Source organism: Cibotium barometz, chromosome 24 (genome assembly GCF_041138505.1).
Source record: "Cibotium barometz isolate CiBa-2024 chromosome 24, ASM4113850v1, whole genome shotgun sequence".
Classification (NCBI taxonomy): domain Eukaryota; kingdom Viridiplantae; phylum Streptophyta; class Polypodiopsida; order Cyatheales; family Cibotiaceae; genus Cibotium; species Cibotium barometz.
In genome coordinates, this window is record NC_141069.1 from 8,055,270 (window position 1) to 8,072,318 (window position 17,049).

General features: G+C 50.4%; 1 protein-coding gene across 2 annotated transcripts in view; it reads left to right on the forward strand.

The window, feature by feature from the left end:
• Window positions 1–14,756, forward strand: part of LOC147624871 (uncharacterized) — a 38,466-nt gene extending 23,710 nt beyond the window's left edge. For both annotated transcript variants that reach the window (XM_086818110.1, XM_086818109.1), the window contains 3 exons: window positions 13,829–13,924; window positions 14,059–14,334; window positions 14,508–14,756. In XM_086818110.1, the coding sequence (XP_086674236.1) occupies window positions 13,829–13,924; window positions 14,059–14,334; window positions 14,508–14,618 (483 nt within the window). In that variant the 3' untranslated portion in view covers window positions 14,619–14,756. The remainder of the gene's footprint in view (window positions 1–13,828; window positions 13,925–14,058; window positions 14,335–14,507) is intronic.
• Window positions 14,757–17,049: the final 2,293 nt, after the last annotated feature.

Here is a 17,049-nt window from a genome sequence, read left to right on the forward strand (position 1 = left end):
AAGCACAGAGCCAGGCTGTCTTTGCCGGAAAGGATCAGGCGCTGCGAGAGGGCGATGGGAGTAAAGAGAGGAGTCGGGGAAAAGGGGTGGGGGTGGGGAGGATGATGCCTGATCAACAGCCTCGTGGAGTGGCATCTGGACAGAGGAATCCTCAACCTCCTGCAGGGTGGGTGGGGCCACCTTGTGGTCAAGATCCTGGTCCTGAGGTAAATTTTCATAACAGTTACCAGTAGGTACCGTTGCCTCAGGCGTCCCATGAGCCTGGCCCCTTGGCTACCGCCGTCCAAGCAGGCCGCGGGAGCGCCGCTGGCCCGCGCGCGCGGGGGGGCGTGTTCTTTGTGTGCTTGGCCTATCACTGGGGAGGCTGGTGGTGGGACGTTGGGTCTGCATGGCTGCTCATCTGGCTGAGAAGAGGGGTGGGGCTGGCCTCTAGGTTCCTCGACTCTTGTCCTGTCCGGGTGTCCGGGTGACTCAGTGTTACAACCCCATGGATCTCCTAAACACAAAACACAAGTGATTAGTACAAACCCCCTAAGGCTCGGGGGGTGGTTTGAAGCATAGAACCTACTGTTGGGAGGTGAGCTAGCGTGCACCCTCTTAGGGGGTTTGTACTAATCACTTGTGTTTTGTGTTTAGGAGATCTGTGGGGTCATAACACTCTGAGTGGGTGTGGGTAAGAGGGGGGGCAACCTCTGCAGACATGACGTTGAGGGGAGGCTCTGGTGAGGTCTCCCATCAGTCTGCAAATGAAGCACTTCTCGGAGAGACATGAATACCCCATGCGCTGCAGGATTGGCACCTCCTAAAGGAATCTAAGCAGCAAGATGACCTGGGGGGAGGCAATGCATACTATGACGGAGGGAATCCCAACTACCCTTGCCACCACGGAGGCGGCAACCGCGTGGGTGGGGGGGGGGATTCCAAGACAAATCGAGTTCATGAGGGGGATATACTCCTTTCGGAGGCCTCGGATGCAACTATCTGGCCCCCCTAGCTCTATTCACATGATGGAACCCTTGCCTGGACATAGGACTAGTAGAAGAAGGCATGGGAACAGGGACCATGAAGTTTGCACATGGAAAAGCACCACTCTAGGTCAAAAAAGCAAAGAAAAGCAAAAAGTCAAATTGGGTTGTGTAACTTGGTTGAACACAATGCTAATCAATACACTTAAATACGCTAAGATTTGATGGACACTTGCTCAAAATACAAGAAGTAAATTGCTGAATTGACAAGAGACACACAATGAGCCGAAACGGCCGACCCCTCCCTCAAATAAAGTATATTGATCTTGGGAGAATCAAGTACATAGTGTCATGGGCATTTCTGACCAGATTTCCATACCAATGCATATGAATACAGTATTGGAAACAAGTGGTTGTTGATGTAGACTTGCAACCCACACTACCCTCTCAAGTGCCCATGTTCCCTACCATCTGCTCTCTATTGTTTCACCAACACATGGCAGCAACAATCTACAAGAGAGCACGTAGGACAAGAGAACACTACACAGGGTATGTGATCTTGTAATCCGGTTCCTCCCTCCTGCTACTTGCTCCCATATTTAAGCATAAAAGCTTACCAATAGCAAGTAGAGTCGATGACAGCGGAAGTCTTCGCGATGGAAGTCCTTGGAGTGTTGAGATCTTTGATTTGTCGCCTTTCTTCGCGACAAAAGTCTTCAAGAGGATGAAGGGACCTTGGAAAAGCTTCCCCTATTGTTCAACTTGAGAAAGGAGAGCTGAAATTAGGGTTTTCAGCAAAAAGACCAGAAATTACAGCAATAAAGAGAGCTGTTTTGCTGAATTTCAGTCATTGGGAATATGTAGGAGAGTGATTAGCATCCGGAAACACTCTAGAAAGCTTCAAAATCACCTTAGCAAGCTTGGAAATGGAGTTGGGAGAAGGAGAATGTGCAGAAAATGCAGCCCCTATAGCCCTCATGAAGGAGGCGCCAAACTCTAGAGAGAGGAAGAGGAGTGAGGTGGTGAGTTGTCCACTGTAGGTGGCAGGCAGGTGCTTTGTGGAGCAAGCTAGAGTGGACACATGGCTAATTACTCCCTTTGTACAAAGGGGATAAGGCCTGGGCGGTGGACATTGGGTTATGTCCACCTTGGGACATCAGTGTGTGTGAACACTGGGCTGGTCATAATTTATAAGTGAGTTTTGGTCGCCCAAAACTTAATGAAGTGTGTACACACTCACTTATAAATTAGTGCTAACTCGTAAGGCCAAGTTTATGACCAATACTTACCACTTGCCACATAACCATGTCAGCAGACAGTTTCACACGCACGGTTCGTGGGCGGGCGTCCCCTTACCCGGAACTACACATTGGTCAAGCAAGCATGAAAACAGCATGCAATTTCAATTGCAAGCAAGCACATAAAGATGCTATGCAATGCAGCATTGGTATGGACAATCCCCGTTCATGAGACTATACCAAAATAGACGTGCTCCAGGCAAGTACACGAGGTAGCAGACCCAATGGAACACCAATCCACCAAGCATTTTCGGGCATGTACACGGAGGCACAAGTCCCAACGGAAAGCCAAGTCTACAGTATCACATGAGTGGCATCAATCCCCGGCATAAACAACTGCCATACACTAGTCCAATGTACATACATGATAAGAAAGCACGGGTGGACCAATTGGGTGGCCAAATGGTGACAGGTTGACTGCAAGCCAGTAGCACCATTGGTAAGAGGAGACTGAGCCAGACCAAAAAGCAAAAAGCCGCTTTTTCAAAAAAAGCTCTAAGGCCAAAAAGCAATGCCTTGAACCTAGAAAAGCAAAGCACAAGAGCTTTGGAAAAAGCTGACCATATTTGAAGTAATATTTTATTATTAAAAGCTAAAAGAGGAAAAGCAAAGTGAAAAGGCAAAGCAAAAGCATTGCAAGCTTTTTGGCTAAAAGCAGGACCTCCTTGAAAGTATAAAAGAACCACGAGTCTCTCTTGAGCACCATCTATGAGGGCGTGAAGATCGTAGTTTACCACCTTCTTTATCAACATCATCGGGCTGCATCTCCACTGCCACGTGAAGCACTGCTATGCGTAGCAACATCTGCCACTTGTGCCAGCCAACACTTTCTCCTACTGGTTGTGTTGCATGTTCCAATGTTATTTAGCACTACTGTGCGCTGCTATTTTATTGTACGGCTACAGCCAGTGCCGCCACCTATTGCTTGGCTGTGCCACCATAGTAGCAATGAAACCCGTTTCAAATCATATGAAACCGACCGAAACTTTTACGAAACGTTTCAGAATATGATTTTTATTCACCTAAAATTTTTAAGGCCCAAAAACCTTACATGCCAGTTTCATACATACACATTTCCGAAGCACATTTTTTCTTGTTGCTTGCTACTCGACTTGCACGCACACATCCTTTCCTGCCTGCCCATGACTGGTCGACCATCTTGAGAAGGACGCTTCAGCCTTGACCATGGCATAAATACATATTTTCATGATATTGTGCTTATTCTCTCTATCTTTAGCAGTGCATTTGCCCTATCAACAAGTACTTATTTGCTGGACTAATTGTTTCTATTTGCAACTAAATCCCATCTTCCCGCTCGCTGAAGCTCCCGCCTCCCCCTGCTCTGCGCGCCATCGCTCCCCCCCCCTCCTCGCGGCCTTTCTTCCTTCCGCCCCCTGCTTGCTCCCCTCTGCTCGCCGCTGCGCCCCCCCCCCTCCTTCCTCGCTGCTGCGCCTCCCCCCCCTCTTCGCCAGTTCGCCCCCCCTCCCCTCTTCGCCACTTCGCCCTCCCTCCCCGCTTCCGCCTGTTCGCCCTCCCTCCCCGCTGCCGCCAGTTCGCCCCCCCCGCCTCTTCGCCTCTTCACGCCCGCCTCCCATCAGCAGCGCCCCGCCCCCCTCCTTCTCGCTTTGTCGCCGCCCCCCCCCTCTGGGCCTCTCCTCCGTTCCCCACCCCCCCCCTCCCTCCTCCGTCGTGCTGCTTTTCACCCCTTGGGGGTTTTTGTTTTTTTTTTCCTCATCGTCATCCGTCCTTCCGCCTCTTGGTGTGCATCCCGCTTCTTGCAGGTTTTCCGCTTTCGCCTCGCCTTCGCTTGAGCTTCAGACTCCGATGGAGACTCCTCCCGCCTCGCCTCAGAGGGACTCTTCCGCAGCCCCCTCGCCCGCCCCCGAGGTCATCCCCATCAGGCTTTCTCTTTCGCCGGAAGAGGAAGCGAGCCTCACCGCAGAGGTGGAACGCCTTCAGGCTCACTCCACCATCTGCCGTATAGTCGGCACTCGCCCCAGCAGAGGGGAGATCAGGGATCTACTTCAGGCTCGCCTTCTTGCAGATGTGGGCAAGATCCTGGATGTACAGCTCTTGGGCCGGGGACATTATCAGATCGAGTTCGAGGCCGCCCAGAGCGTTGCCAAGGTCCTTGCCATGAGTCCTCTGGATATCAGGGGTGCTCGGGCTTTCTTCAGGCCTTGGCAGCATGGATTTGACCCAGCTGCGGCGGAGCAGGGAGAGCGCCTCTTCCATATTACAGTTTGTTTCCCTGGTCTCCGCCGGGAGTATCTTCCGCTCCTCTCCAGGCTCGGAGCATTGGTGGGCTCGGTTCTTGAGACGGGCCCCTCAGCAGCTTCAGTGGTGGCCAGAGCAGCTGGGCTACCTTCGGTCAGAGTGTTGGTATCTGACATCTCCTCCCTTCCTAAGGTCATTCAGCTACCTAGGATAGGGGGGGGGTGGATAGATCAGAGAGTGGAGTTCTCGGGGCTCCCGAACCAGTGCTTCATTTGCAGGCAGGTCGGTCATTTGGCCAAGGCCTGCCCTCGCAGGAGACCTCGACCCTCACCACAGCAGCAGGCCACGGATGGCCCGTCCACAGATTCGGCTCGGCAGGCTGCCTCAGGGACACCTGCTCAGGCCACAGAGACCTCGGAGTGGCAGCCTGGACAGGGGCGCCGTCGAGGGAGACAGCCACAGCAGCGCGCCCAGATACCGCTGCAGCAGCAGCCACAGTCTCAGCCTCACTGGGTTCCCGTGAGGAACAGATTTGCTCCCCTTCAGGAGGAGACCCCTGCAGCGACCGAGGACCAGGAGATGCCAGCTCCCCCTCCTTCACCTCCCCCACACCCACCCCCTCCCACCGCCTCGCGTCCGCCATCGCCTCCTCCCGCCCCCGCTCCGGTCTCGGCAGCGGCTCCCTCTCCTCCTCCCTCGCCTCCCCCTCCTCCCCCTCCGCCCGCCTCGCCTTCCCGGGAGGTCCTGGCAGTTCCCTGGCGCTCACCTGCAGTCCGGAGGGCGCTGAGCACTGACCTCGCTCGAGCATCACAGAGGAGACCTATGCCGATTAGGGCCTCACGGATTTCATCTATTCGCAGTCGGCTGAGTCGCTCGGCATTCGACAGCGCTCGGAGGCGTTTGATTATACCTTTACACGGCTTTTTGGAGCAGAGGGCCCCCATGAGCCAGCACCCATCCGAGTGCATGTAGTGATACCTCCGGCCCGCGGGGAGGAGGCACTAGACTCAGCGGTAGCCTTCTCGTTCCCTCTATGTGGACCTAGTGACCGGGAGTGGACTCTTGAGCTCGCTCTCAGCACGTTGAAGACTCAGGCAGTTGAGTTTTCTCATCACATGAGCGATTTGGAGGTTACAGATGTGATAGGCCGACTTTGGGAGTTGGCTCATTTTTTCTTGGATCCCGGGAGTGTGGATACATCCGGGATTCGGCATTTGGTCGTGCGCATAGTTGCAGATTTGGCACGCGACCCAGGATATGTGAGTATCCACGAGGTTACTATGTCAGAGCAGGAGGCAGTCGCCATGGGTCACAGCCACTGGCGCCTGATCCGGGATTCTTGCAGTACACCGGGTGGGCAGACTCGCAGCCGTTCGGATGGGGACTACTCTCCATCCAAGCCGCTTGCGAAGGCTCGCCGCACGGCTGAGACAGCATCCACCTCAGTAGGACATCCATGAGGATCATCTCATGGAATGTACAGGGCCTTGGCGGAGCACACTTTATACGCTATCGAGGCTGCTTGAGGCAGGAGCTACAGAGATGCCTGGTTGGTGGCAGCATTGACATTCTGATGATGCAGGAGCACCACTTGGGTGAGAGCAGGATCCGGAGATATGGTTCGGTGATGCCTGGTAGATGGGACACTTTTTGGTCTGCAGGGTTTGGTCCTTTGGGTGGACAGGGAGGAGTATGCATGGTTATTGCAGATGCATGGCGGCAGGCCATTGTGGATCGAGGGATCATTGTGCCTGGTAGAGCACAGTATGTCATTTTGAGGATGCATGATGAGCTATTGGGTGTGCTCAACATCTATGCGCCCAATCATGCTAGTGCCAGAGCAGAGTTCTGGACTCAGGTTACAGATGCATTGCCAGAGGCCGCACATTGGTGTGTTGGGGGAGACTTCAACATGCTTGAGGACCCGGTAGATAGGGTGGGAGGCAGTCATGTTACAGTGCACGGCACGGAGCTTGCAGCTTGGGACCGGTTTTGCATGTCACTGAGGATCACTGATGCATGGCAGCATGGGGCTTTCTCTCGGTCTCAGGACAGTCTAAGTTTCTCTCGGTCGGATCGCCGGCAGGGAGGGACTAATCTATCTCGGATTGATCGCTTTTATGTGGGCGATTGGTTGGGGGAGCGAGGGGGCTCCGTCGGCATTCTTGCTGACACCTCATTTTCAGATCATGCGCCAGTTATATTGACTTTGGAGGAGGGGACACGGGAGCCCAGCTTGCAGTTGAGGATCCCAGAGCGGGTACTTGCAGACCCCAGTCTCGCTGAGGACATTGAGAGGATCTGGCATGATAGTCAGTGCTCTGACCAGGATGCAGCGGGCCAGTGTGCCCAGGGACTCATTGATCTTAGCTCTTTTCTGCACGCTGCAGCTTTGACACGACTGGGAGAGATTCGCGAGCGGGAGCAACGGCTGAGACGCAGCCTTGCTTCGCTACAGCGCCTTCAGGAGCAGCAGCCAGCATGTGAGTGGGTGGCGTCCCAGCTGAGCCAGGCCCGCCAGGAGGTTAGAGAGGCAGAGGAGCAGAGACATGAGTTTTACTATCGTCGTCAGGCCTCTCAGTGGACGCAGCTTGGTGATAGAGTGACTGGGGAGTTTTTTGAGATCACTGGACCCCGTCATGCGCGAGCAGGGGTTCGCCAGCTTGGTAGACCGGATGGATCGATAGCTACTGAGCTCGGGGAGATCAGAGCCATTGCCACTGCTTTTTATAGTGACTTGCTTTCAGCGGAGCCAGCCACTGAGGATCGAGATGTATGCAGACAGACTGTGTGGGCCCATGTGCAGAGGAGGGTCACAGACCATATGCGCACAGTTCTAGGTGCGCCTCTGTCAGAGACTAAGCTTGCCGAGGCCTTGAGGGTCCTGCCGCGACATAGTTGCCAAGGGGAGGACGGACTGACGCCGGCCTTTTTTATGCGCTATTGGGACCTTTTGGGGCCAGGCCTCCGCAGGGGCTTTCAGCATGTTTTGGACACTGGGGTGATGCCACAGAGCTTTTCAGAGGGCTTGATCTATCTTATCCCCAAGGGAGAGGGAGTATCAGATGATATTCGGCATTGGAGGCCTATTACGATCCTCAATACTGTCTATAAGGTCTTGGCAAAGGCCTTGAGTTTGAGGATCCAGCCCTTCCTGGGGGAGTTGATTCATGCTACTCAGACAGGATTTGTCAAGGAGCGCAGTATCCTTGACAACATCTTTACTTTCTGGGAGGCGACGGCCCGAGCTAGGTTTCTTGGCGAGGACTTGGTCGTGATGCTTCTCGATTTTGAGAAGGCATACGATAGAGTTGATTGGGGATTCTTAGAGGGCACTATGCTACGCCTGGGCTTTGAGCCAGGATGGATCAGAGGGGTGGCAGCTTTGTATTCCACAGCTCGCAGCCAGGTGCTGATTGCAGGAGGTCGGGGGCCGAGTTTTGAGCTGACCAGATCAGTCCGTCAGGGGTGTCCTCTCGCCCCTTTCCTTTTTCTCTTCTTTGCGGAGGCTATGAGTATGTATTTGTCGGCAGAAGAGGTTGGTTTGAGAGGACTTCAGCTCCCAGTCCGGGGGGAGGATTTGCTTGATGCTGAGTTTGCAGACGACACGGGCTTATTTTTGCATGGCCAAGAGGCCAATCTTATTCGGGCAGAGCAGTCGCTCCAGGTTTTTAGTGCAGCTTCGGGAGCATTGATCAATTGGCGCAAGACAGTGGCCTTTTGGATCAGTAGTGCTCCCACTCCGGCATGGAGTCCGGACCCCGGTTTTAGATGGATTCCTCCCGGCACAGCAGTGCGGTATTTGGGATGCCAGATTGGCCTCGATTTGTCACCTGAGCAGCAGATTGCCCCGCTCCTTCTGAGCATTCGGAAGAAGCTATTGTATTGGAGTACAGCTCGACTATCCTTGGCTGGGAGGGTGGTGGTGGCTAATCAGGTGCTGTTAGCGACTATGTGGTACATTACGTCTTGCTGGATTTTCTCGAGCTCTTGCATCAGCCAGGTACAGAGGCTGATCAGGAACTTTCTGTGGTCTGGGCGGGACGGTCAGCCAGCTCGGGCAAAGGTTGCATGGGCAGTTATTCCACTTCCGCTGGCTCAGGGCGGTTTGGGCATTATAGATCCAGTCGATCAGAGTAGAGCCTTATTGGGGAAGCTTATTGTTCGGGGGTTGCTTCCAGGCGCTGAGCCTTGGAAAGAGCTCCTCTTGCAGCGACTGCAGGCCCGGGCGCCTCCTGCAGGGGGTACTTGGGCACCAGAGATTCGCTGGATCTTCATAGAGATGAGGAGGACAGGCCTCAGTAGAGGATGGGAGGACAGATTTGCTTTGAGTATCCTGAGAGCTTGGGAGCTGCTAAGACCGGGGCTCTCTCAGCGGCCTCCTTCTTGTGTTGAGGAGCGGGCCAGGCAGCCGCTCATCTGGAGCCCAGCGGTTCGTACAGAGCAGGGTCATATGCTGGGTTCTCGGCCTCGTCTAGCCTGGGGACCTTTAGCGGCAGGCCCAGCTCGTAGTTTTGGAGACTGGCAGGCTTTCTGCAGTCTACCAGAGGAGACCCAGGTGGAGAGGCTGAGTCACTTCAGAGGGGGGTTGATTATGAGGGATGATATTCAGGAGGCACTTTCAGAGGAGTGGTTCACACCTCTCGAGCCAGTGGCCCCACGGTGGATGGGAGCCTTTACACAGTTGGAGATCCTGATTGCTGTCAGAGCTAGCACTGAGGATGGCAGATGCCTCTACTATGAGATTCAGGATGAGGGCAGACTCCAGAGAGTGGAGGTGGAGTCGCCTTTGGTTGCAGAGTGCACCTTTCAGAGGATTCGGGTAGTGGCTGCCGCTTCTCGGAAGTGGCATATTGACCCCGACCCTGCTGACGTGCTCCCGGATTGGCGCATATGGGCATATGCCGCGCGCCCCTTGGCCCGGCTACAGTGGGACCCCGGAGAGTACGAGTGGCATGATCCTTATGCATCCCGTGAGGCCACAAAGATCACATTTTTCCAGTATACTGTTCGGCTGGGACGGCATATTTTGACGGCGAGGAGGACGGTTTCTCCAGCGGCAGCGGGGCATTGGCGATTGCAGGGACTATCACAGGAGTTCCTGGAGGATTTCTGGGCTCGGCTCTGGGCTAGTCGACAGGCCCACAGGATCTCGGCTTTTCAGTGGCTGGTCGCCCACAGGGGCTCAGCAGTTGGCACTTGGCTTGTTTACAGCGGTCTTCCGGCGGCCTGCGTCCGATGCGGCCACCCTATGGAGACACAGAGACACTGCCTTTGGGACTGCCCTCAGGCATAGCAGATTTGGCTGCGGATGCTGCGTATTCTGGCCCCCCTCTCTCCAGAGGGTATGTTTACGTGGGGTGCCGCTGCTTGGTCGACTTCGTCAGGGCCTGCTATGGGCTATGAGATGGAGCAGGGCAGTCAGGCTATCAGATTTATTAGGGGCCAGCCTCGCCTGGTTCCGGCACCGGATTTCTCGTCCGCCAGCTGGACACAGGAGAGGGATTTACGATGGGAGCTCCTCAGCAGCCTCACCATCTGGTTCACCTGGAGGGCCCGGTGCTTTACGGCCTTTGAGGGGAGATTAGAGCCACCAGCAGAGACTGTTCGGGGGATTTGGCAGGAGTTGATCCACACCCTGCGAGGACAGTACGACCGCATCCGGGGAGACTCGGATGAGGCGATCTTACGGCGCCAGGCCTTTCATACCACTTGGCGCTGCGGCCCGTTCTACACCCTACACACGGGATCCCCCCGTTGGCACTACAGGCCACCTGTTTGGCTCTTTCCCCCCCCCATTGTATGATTTAGCCGCTCAGTCCTTTAGACTGATGCTTGTATTTTGCAGCACCTAGGGAGAGTCTCCCGGGCTGCCATGATGTATTCACTGCTCTTCTCTCTGTTAGGAGCAGGAGAGATCTCTTTTGTAGCCCTACGGGCGTTTTTTACATAACTAATGAAAGGATCTTTTCTCGGAAAAAAAAAAAAAATTGTTTCTATTTGCTACTTCCCTTAGTGCTAGGCTTCATTATGGCTGAGTTTGCCCTGCATCTCCGGAGCTTTGACAGAAACTCAGTACGAAGAGCTTTGTGTGAATATATGCTCTTATGTGTGTGTGTGTGTGTGTGCGTGTGTGCGCGTGTGTGAGAGCATATCTTGATACAAAGTTCTACACCCACTATTGGGCCATGGTTGCTAGAGGTGTCAGAGGCGTTTTGTACGAGGCGGGTATGGTACGCGCCTCGAAAGACTCGTATTTTTTAGAGACGTTAGAGGCGTGTTAGAGGCGTCTGTTATATATATATATATATATATATATATATATAGTGATAGATAGATATATAGTGAAAGTTGAGAGAGAGAGAGAGACTAGAGTGTGTATGTATGAGCCTTGAGGGAGGGAGAGAGAGGGTGTGTATGAGAGAGGGAGAGAGACTGTGTGTGTGAAAGAAAGCTGTATTAAACATCTGCAAAAGGCCAAAATGACCTGTGAGACCAAAATAGTCCATCCTCATCATCAAGATTCAAGGGTACAAAGTAAAATGAAATGAACCGGTAGAGTATAGAGATAGCTCCAAAAGTGGGTATAAAAAACATCTTCATCCTAGTGGGTATGAAGAACTTTGAACTTTGGGTCTTGAGAAAGGCTTAAGGGAGGGAGGGAGAGAATGAGGGAGAGAGAGTGTGTGTGAGAGGGGCTGCCTTGGGCCCTTAGAGCCCCCGTCTAAAGACTCAAACCAGCAAAATAACAATAATAATAATAATAATAATTTTTTTGGACGCCTCGATCAGGCAGTCGTACGCCTCGAACTGTTAGAGGCACGCCTCGTAACAACTATGTATTGGGCACTGATGACATTAGTGGGGATGTCGTAGTATCTAGTCCAAACTATGCATGATGGAGTTGATAGTTATATAGTCTTGTGGGTTGACTACCATGAGTATATAACATGCATGTTCGTAAAAGGTGAATTTGGGCATGTTCTTGGATTCATCTAGTATAGGTATATATAAACTTATATTTTTTTGCATTTTTTTGTATGAAACTTTTTTTTGACATTCCTTTTTTGCTTGGTAGTGACTAGTTGATCATCTCAACAAGGACGCTTGAGCCTTGGTCATGGCCTAAATACATATTTTCATGTATATTCTATATTGAAAAATTTATTTTTGCATTTTTTGTATGAAACCTTTTTTGGACGTTTCAAAAAAATATGAAACTTCTGAAACCTTTTGGAAACCCGTTTCAAATCAGGCGTTTCTGAAACTCTTGGTAACTATGTGCGCCACCATCTGCACCTTGTTGCTGTGCGTTGCCTACAGCCTAATCTTCTGGTCGCCAGCGCCAACCGGCTGCTAGCACCTATGCTGCTGCCACCACCTGCTACTCTTGGTTGTTCCACCACTTGGCCGCCTATCAGCGCCACCTGTATTTGGAGCAGCCGCCGCTATCTGAACTAGCGTAGCCATCCGTGTGCTGCCTGCATCTACCTGGGCCGCCTCTGTCTTCTGCCAGTGCTGCCCTTGCCAAACTGGACTACATGCTGCTAATCTCAGCACCACCGTCATCAATTGTTGCTGCTGCTAATCTCAGCACCGCCGATGGAACTGCTGCGCCTAGCTATTGCTACCTTAGCACCACCTTACAGTTATTGCACGTCGTCACCTGCTTGGACGCTGCCGTGCACCGCTTGTTGATCTAAACTACTGTCGCTGTGCTAATTGTGGGCATATCCTGGTTCTTTCACACCTATACAAGCTTTGAGGGCAACAAAATCTCAGCTTATCCCCACAAGCTTCATTGTCCTCACTTATCTCTGGAATATCTTGTTTTCAAGCTCGGGGATTCATTTGGACTCAGATTTGGATATTGGATCTAGTACTAGCCCGGTAAGAGATTCTTGAAGGTCATCCCCATGGTGTGCTTGGTATCAGAGATCTCGTGCCTCGACATTGACTTCGACTCGGGTTTCTACATCGACATATTTGCTTGATTTTGTATTCATTGGTTGCATGGATCATGGCTTGCGAGCCCATGGATTGTTCCAGAATAAATTCTTGAAAGGGTGGGGCCTGTTCCCTACTCAGTGTGTGTGTGTACTATGCAAAGTTTCCTAAACCCTTCTCTCTCTCTCTCTCTGCCTGTCTCTATGTTATCTATCTATATTTCAATCTCTTGGATACATGGTTGAATCTAACATGGCATGCCCTGTTGGGCTTACATGGGAAGCAAACTATGATGGGGAAGGCAAACAATCTTGCAAGGGGGTCGAACTCCACCTAGGTGTAGTCGTGCTCAAGAAAATGAATATTGGTGATTTGGCTGAGCTTGCCAATCTAGAGAAAATTCCGGTCGCTCCTCACGAGCTTGTAAACCAATGAAGAGGCCATGAGGGAGGAGATTTGTCGATGCCAAGAGCTGGAGGTCCGCTTCAGAGAATAAGCAAGTGGTGTTGGACGTAGCGCCTGCCGTGGAGTCCTCCTGAAGGGGTGAAGGACCGAAGGGAGCCGACACTCGCCGGGATAGCTGCAATGGGAACGCTGAAACCTGGTTGGAGGGGGAGGGAGAGGAAGGGCATGGAAAAAGGGGGGGAAAAGGCAAGAATGGAGCGGTAGGAGATACTCCGCTATCCATTCCAAGTCAGAGGACCCAGGGAAGAGTATCCTGGTCTGGTAGCCAACGAAGAAGAGAAGAGAAATGGAAAGTTTACGGGATGCAGGGCTTTAACTAGCAGAGACTCCGAAAACAGTAGGGGTCAGTCCCCAGGGGAGCGTCTTACGAGAGACCGCCAGGGACAGAGAGGAGGTGGAATAGAGGGTGGCAAAGGACTAAGGGGGGATGGTGGGCAGGAGAGGAGGCGCCAGAAGGGCGCTGGAGAAGCTGGGGCGGGTGAAGGCTCAAAGGAGAAGGGAGGTGGGGTGTGAAGAGGGAGGTGGCGAGGAGGGCAGGGCACGAAGGGGGATGTAGGTAAATGGAGGGGGCAGAGTGGAGGAGGGGGTGGGCTGGCAGTGTGCAGGTGGAGGCGGGGGCGCACTGGAAGGAGGCGGCGGGGGCACATAGAAAGATGGAGATGGGGGAAGGGGCATCGCACAGGAGGAGGAAGGTGCACAGGCAGGGGAGATGGCAAGAGTTCGTAGTGGACGGGTGCGCAGGGGAGGAGCTCCAGCTTGCTTGCTGGTTTGTTGTATATGATATTTAATTTGTTGCTTTGCAATTTCAATATCTGAAGCACTTTTCATGCTAGTTCTTATTGCCATTCTGATCTGCATTGTTTCTATTCACACCCAGTCTAAGAGGGAGATGAAGGTGTGCAAGGTTTTGGCTCATAGCTTGTATTATTTGTACAGATGATTTTTGTAGATGGAGTGTTCCATGCTGATCCACATGCAGGCAATCTTTTCTTGTTATCTGATGGACGATTGGGGCTCCTTGACTATGGACAGGTGGGGTCATTTGTGTTATATATTATGCTTGTAAAGTACTTGAAGATTGGCTGTTTGTTGAAAGTGAGGCTACATGGAGATTTGGATCAAATTCATCAACTGATGTTACGTCTCACACCATGATGTTGAAACAGAGCAAAGAGATTGACAAAACGCTGAGACAGAAGCTCTCTCATATGATACTAGCATTGTGTGAGGGAGATGAACTCTCGATTGCCCTTGCATTGTTGGAAATAGGTGTGGTCTTCCAGCCTGCTGATGTAGCAAATGTGTCTTTAAGTAGAGTGGCAACTGCAGCCCGCATTCTGTTCGATGTGTGCTTTGTTGAGGAGGCTACTGTTTCTCCCATGTCTCAAAACTCCATCCTTAAAGAAATCCCTCTGAAAAAGCTTAATCAGGCATTGTGGATGGTAAGCCCTGGTTGCTTTTGTATCATGAAATGTTTCTGGGGGTTTCACATTGTTTCTCTTGCCTGCGTATTTTCTCTTGAACGGTACCTTTCTAAAAACAAATACAGATTGCTGTAGTCTTTTTACTGGAGCATCATTTTTGTGAGGACTGATAAGAGATTATGCTACTACAGGTTATCAGAACTAATCTGCTGCTGCGGGGTCTTTGTTTCTCGTTGAATCTGAATATTTCTGCTGCAAAAATTTGGCAACCTTATGCCATGACTGCCATACAAGGATTATGACTTGGTTAAAAAAAAATCCTGTGCATTGAAACCATAGTGTTGGTTTGGGCATTGCGTGCCATGGTAAGTCACCTATGGGGTTTGTATCTAAACAAGTGGATTTCATTCATATAATAAAATGAATCCGCTGTTGTCTCATGCTTGGTATACATTTTCTGGCCTTGTGTTCTTGGGTTTGAACTCTGTTGAACATCACCAAATCAATAGATGGCATAATCTCTCTCATACACACTCACTGTCTCTCTCTCTCCCTCTCTCTCTCTCACACACACGCGCGCGCACACACGCGCGCGCACGCGCACGCGCACACGGGTGTGTACGTGCTCACATTGACACATTTATATATGCTTAGTAACCAACATGTAGGAGCTATGGGCTTTTACTTGCTCAAGTGCTTGAATGTCAAGATAGGCTGTTTAAGCAGGTCTTAGATTAGTCATAAATGGCATGGGAGCTTGATTCAGAAGGTCGTGGAACAGTTGTATGAAATGCTCGAAAACATATTACAATACAGATGAGAATTGCAAGGCACGTCCAACCAACTTTTTTAAAACCTAGTTTGGGTATTTGGAAAGAAAATATTCTTCGTCTCTTTATTATTATTATTATTTTTATTTTTAATGTTTAAGTTGTTGATTTTGATATCTGAAATTTTGTTCAGAGTCTGTACTACCGAGCTGTTAGGAGGGGTATATTAAAGTTCACAACCATAGTGGTTGGGTGAGCTTCATGCCAAAATTTTCAGGGCACATTCCCACGAGTTGACGTATAGATTCTTGCTGGTGGATAGAGGAGAGTGTAGGAGAAAATGGCTGTTGTTGCGTGGGACAATGCGTGTAGAAGGATGACTGTTTCACCTGCGGCACATATTTACTTACCCCCCTATTGACCTCTTGGAGGTCTAGTTGCAATCTATAGTCCATTGGACATGGAAAGTTGAGTGAGTGGGCCCAACTTAATGGGACAATGGGAATAGTAGTCTCTTGTGAGCTATTTGCTATTGTGATTGAATAGTAGTGGTCTTTTAAATTTTTAAAAGGATGGCAAAATCTTCGATTCTATAAACTATGGGTAATAGACTTGTTATGTCAAATAGATGGTGTAATGTTTGATTGTGTAGTGTACTGTAAACACGTCAAAAGAATAGAAGTCAATTATCCCCACCCCTCCCCACCCCCTTCCTCCAAAATATATGAAAAGGGAACATGTGTGCATGCACGCGCGCACATTTTTTACTCGTATTGTAGAATGTTTCAAGACAAAATATTATTATTCTTGTGCATTCTACAAAATGTGTAAAAGAAAGTCTGTGTGTGTGTGCATGCGTTGCCTTTCCATATCTTTGGAGGAAGGGAGAGAGGAGTGGGGGCCAAAAAGAATTGGCTTCTTTCTTTTGATGTATTATTATTTATGACAAACAATACACCATTACACAATCAAATGTCACACCATCTATTTGACATAACGAGTCTATTACCCATAATTTATAGAATTGAAGATTTAGCCATCTATGTACCCTCAACATCAACTACCTCCCACATACCACCACCTCCCCATACTGGCACAAATATTTTGTACTTGCGTCATTTACAACCTCCAGCACCAATCCATCCTAATAATTCAAACTTGCCCTTCAAGAATCTGTTGCCTAGGCCCAAGGATGGACCTAGAACTGGGAGGGGGAAATCATAATGTGAGGTAAGGAGGACCACTTACATGCATCAATAATGGATCTACACCATCACAATAGACTTGTGCATTGGCAAAGGAGTGAAGATGGGCTTGTCTACAATGAGGTAAGAACAAGAAGAAACACTTGAGAGTCACTAAAGGACGTACACACACATTGGGCATTGTTTGAAAGATCTTTGTTCGCTCTCAAGAATGTGTTGGTAATTCTTTTTAATCATTGTTATTTTCGTGTGTGTACTTAATGATGTGCTCAAGGGGTCATCTTGCCAAGTAAAAGAGTTGGCATTTGTCCAATGTGTGCTTAGACTAGCGTAGATATCGTTAGGCAAGGGAATCCAAAAGAACTTATGGTTCCTTGGTGCTAGAACAAATTACAAAAGTGTATTGACTCTTGAGTTTGAGATGAAGGAGGATTGGTTCAATTGTATGTTTTGTAAAGGGGAGAACTTTGCTCCCATGGAATCAACCATTCTTGAAGGAGGACTTTTGGAATTTGATAATTACTCATACCATTCACAACAAGATGTAGTAGGACTTACAACCTTTCTTTCTTTTGAAATCAAGACGCTAATAGCACCATTGCAAAGGGAAAACATGGATCTTAAAGAATGGGTAGAAGCAAGACTCCGAACTAGACCAAGGTCTAATGACATTCTACCAACACCCATTGAGGAGGATTTGAATATGATTGGAGAAGCAGAATGCTATGACAACATGCAGAGTGTACCATCATGGACAT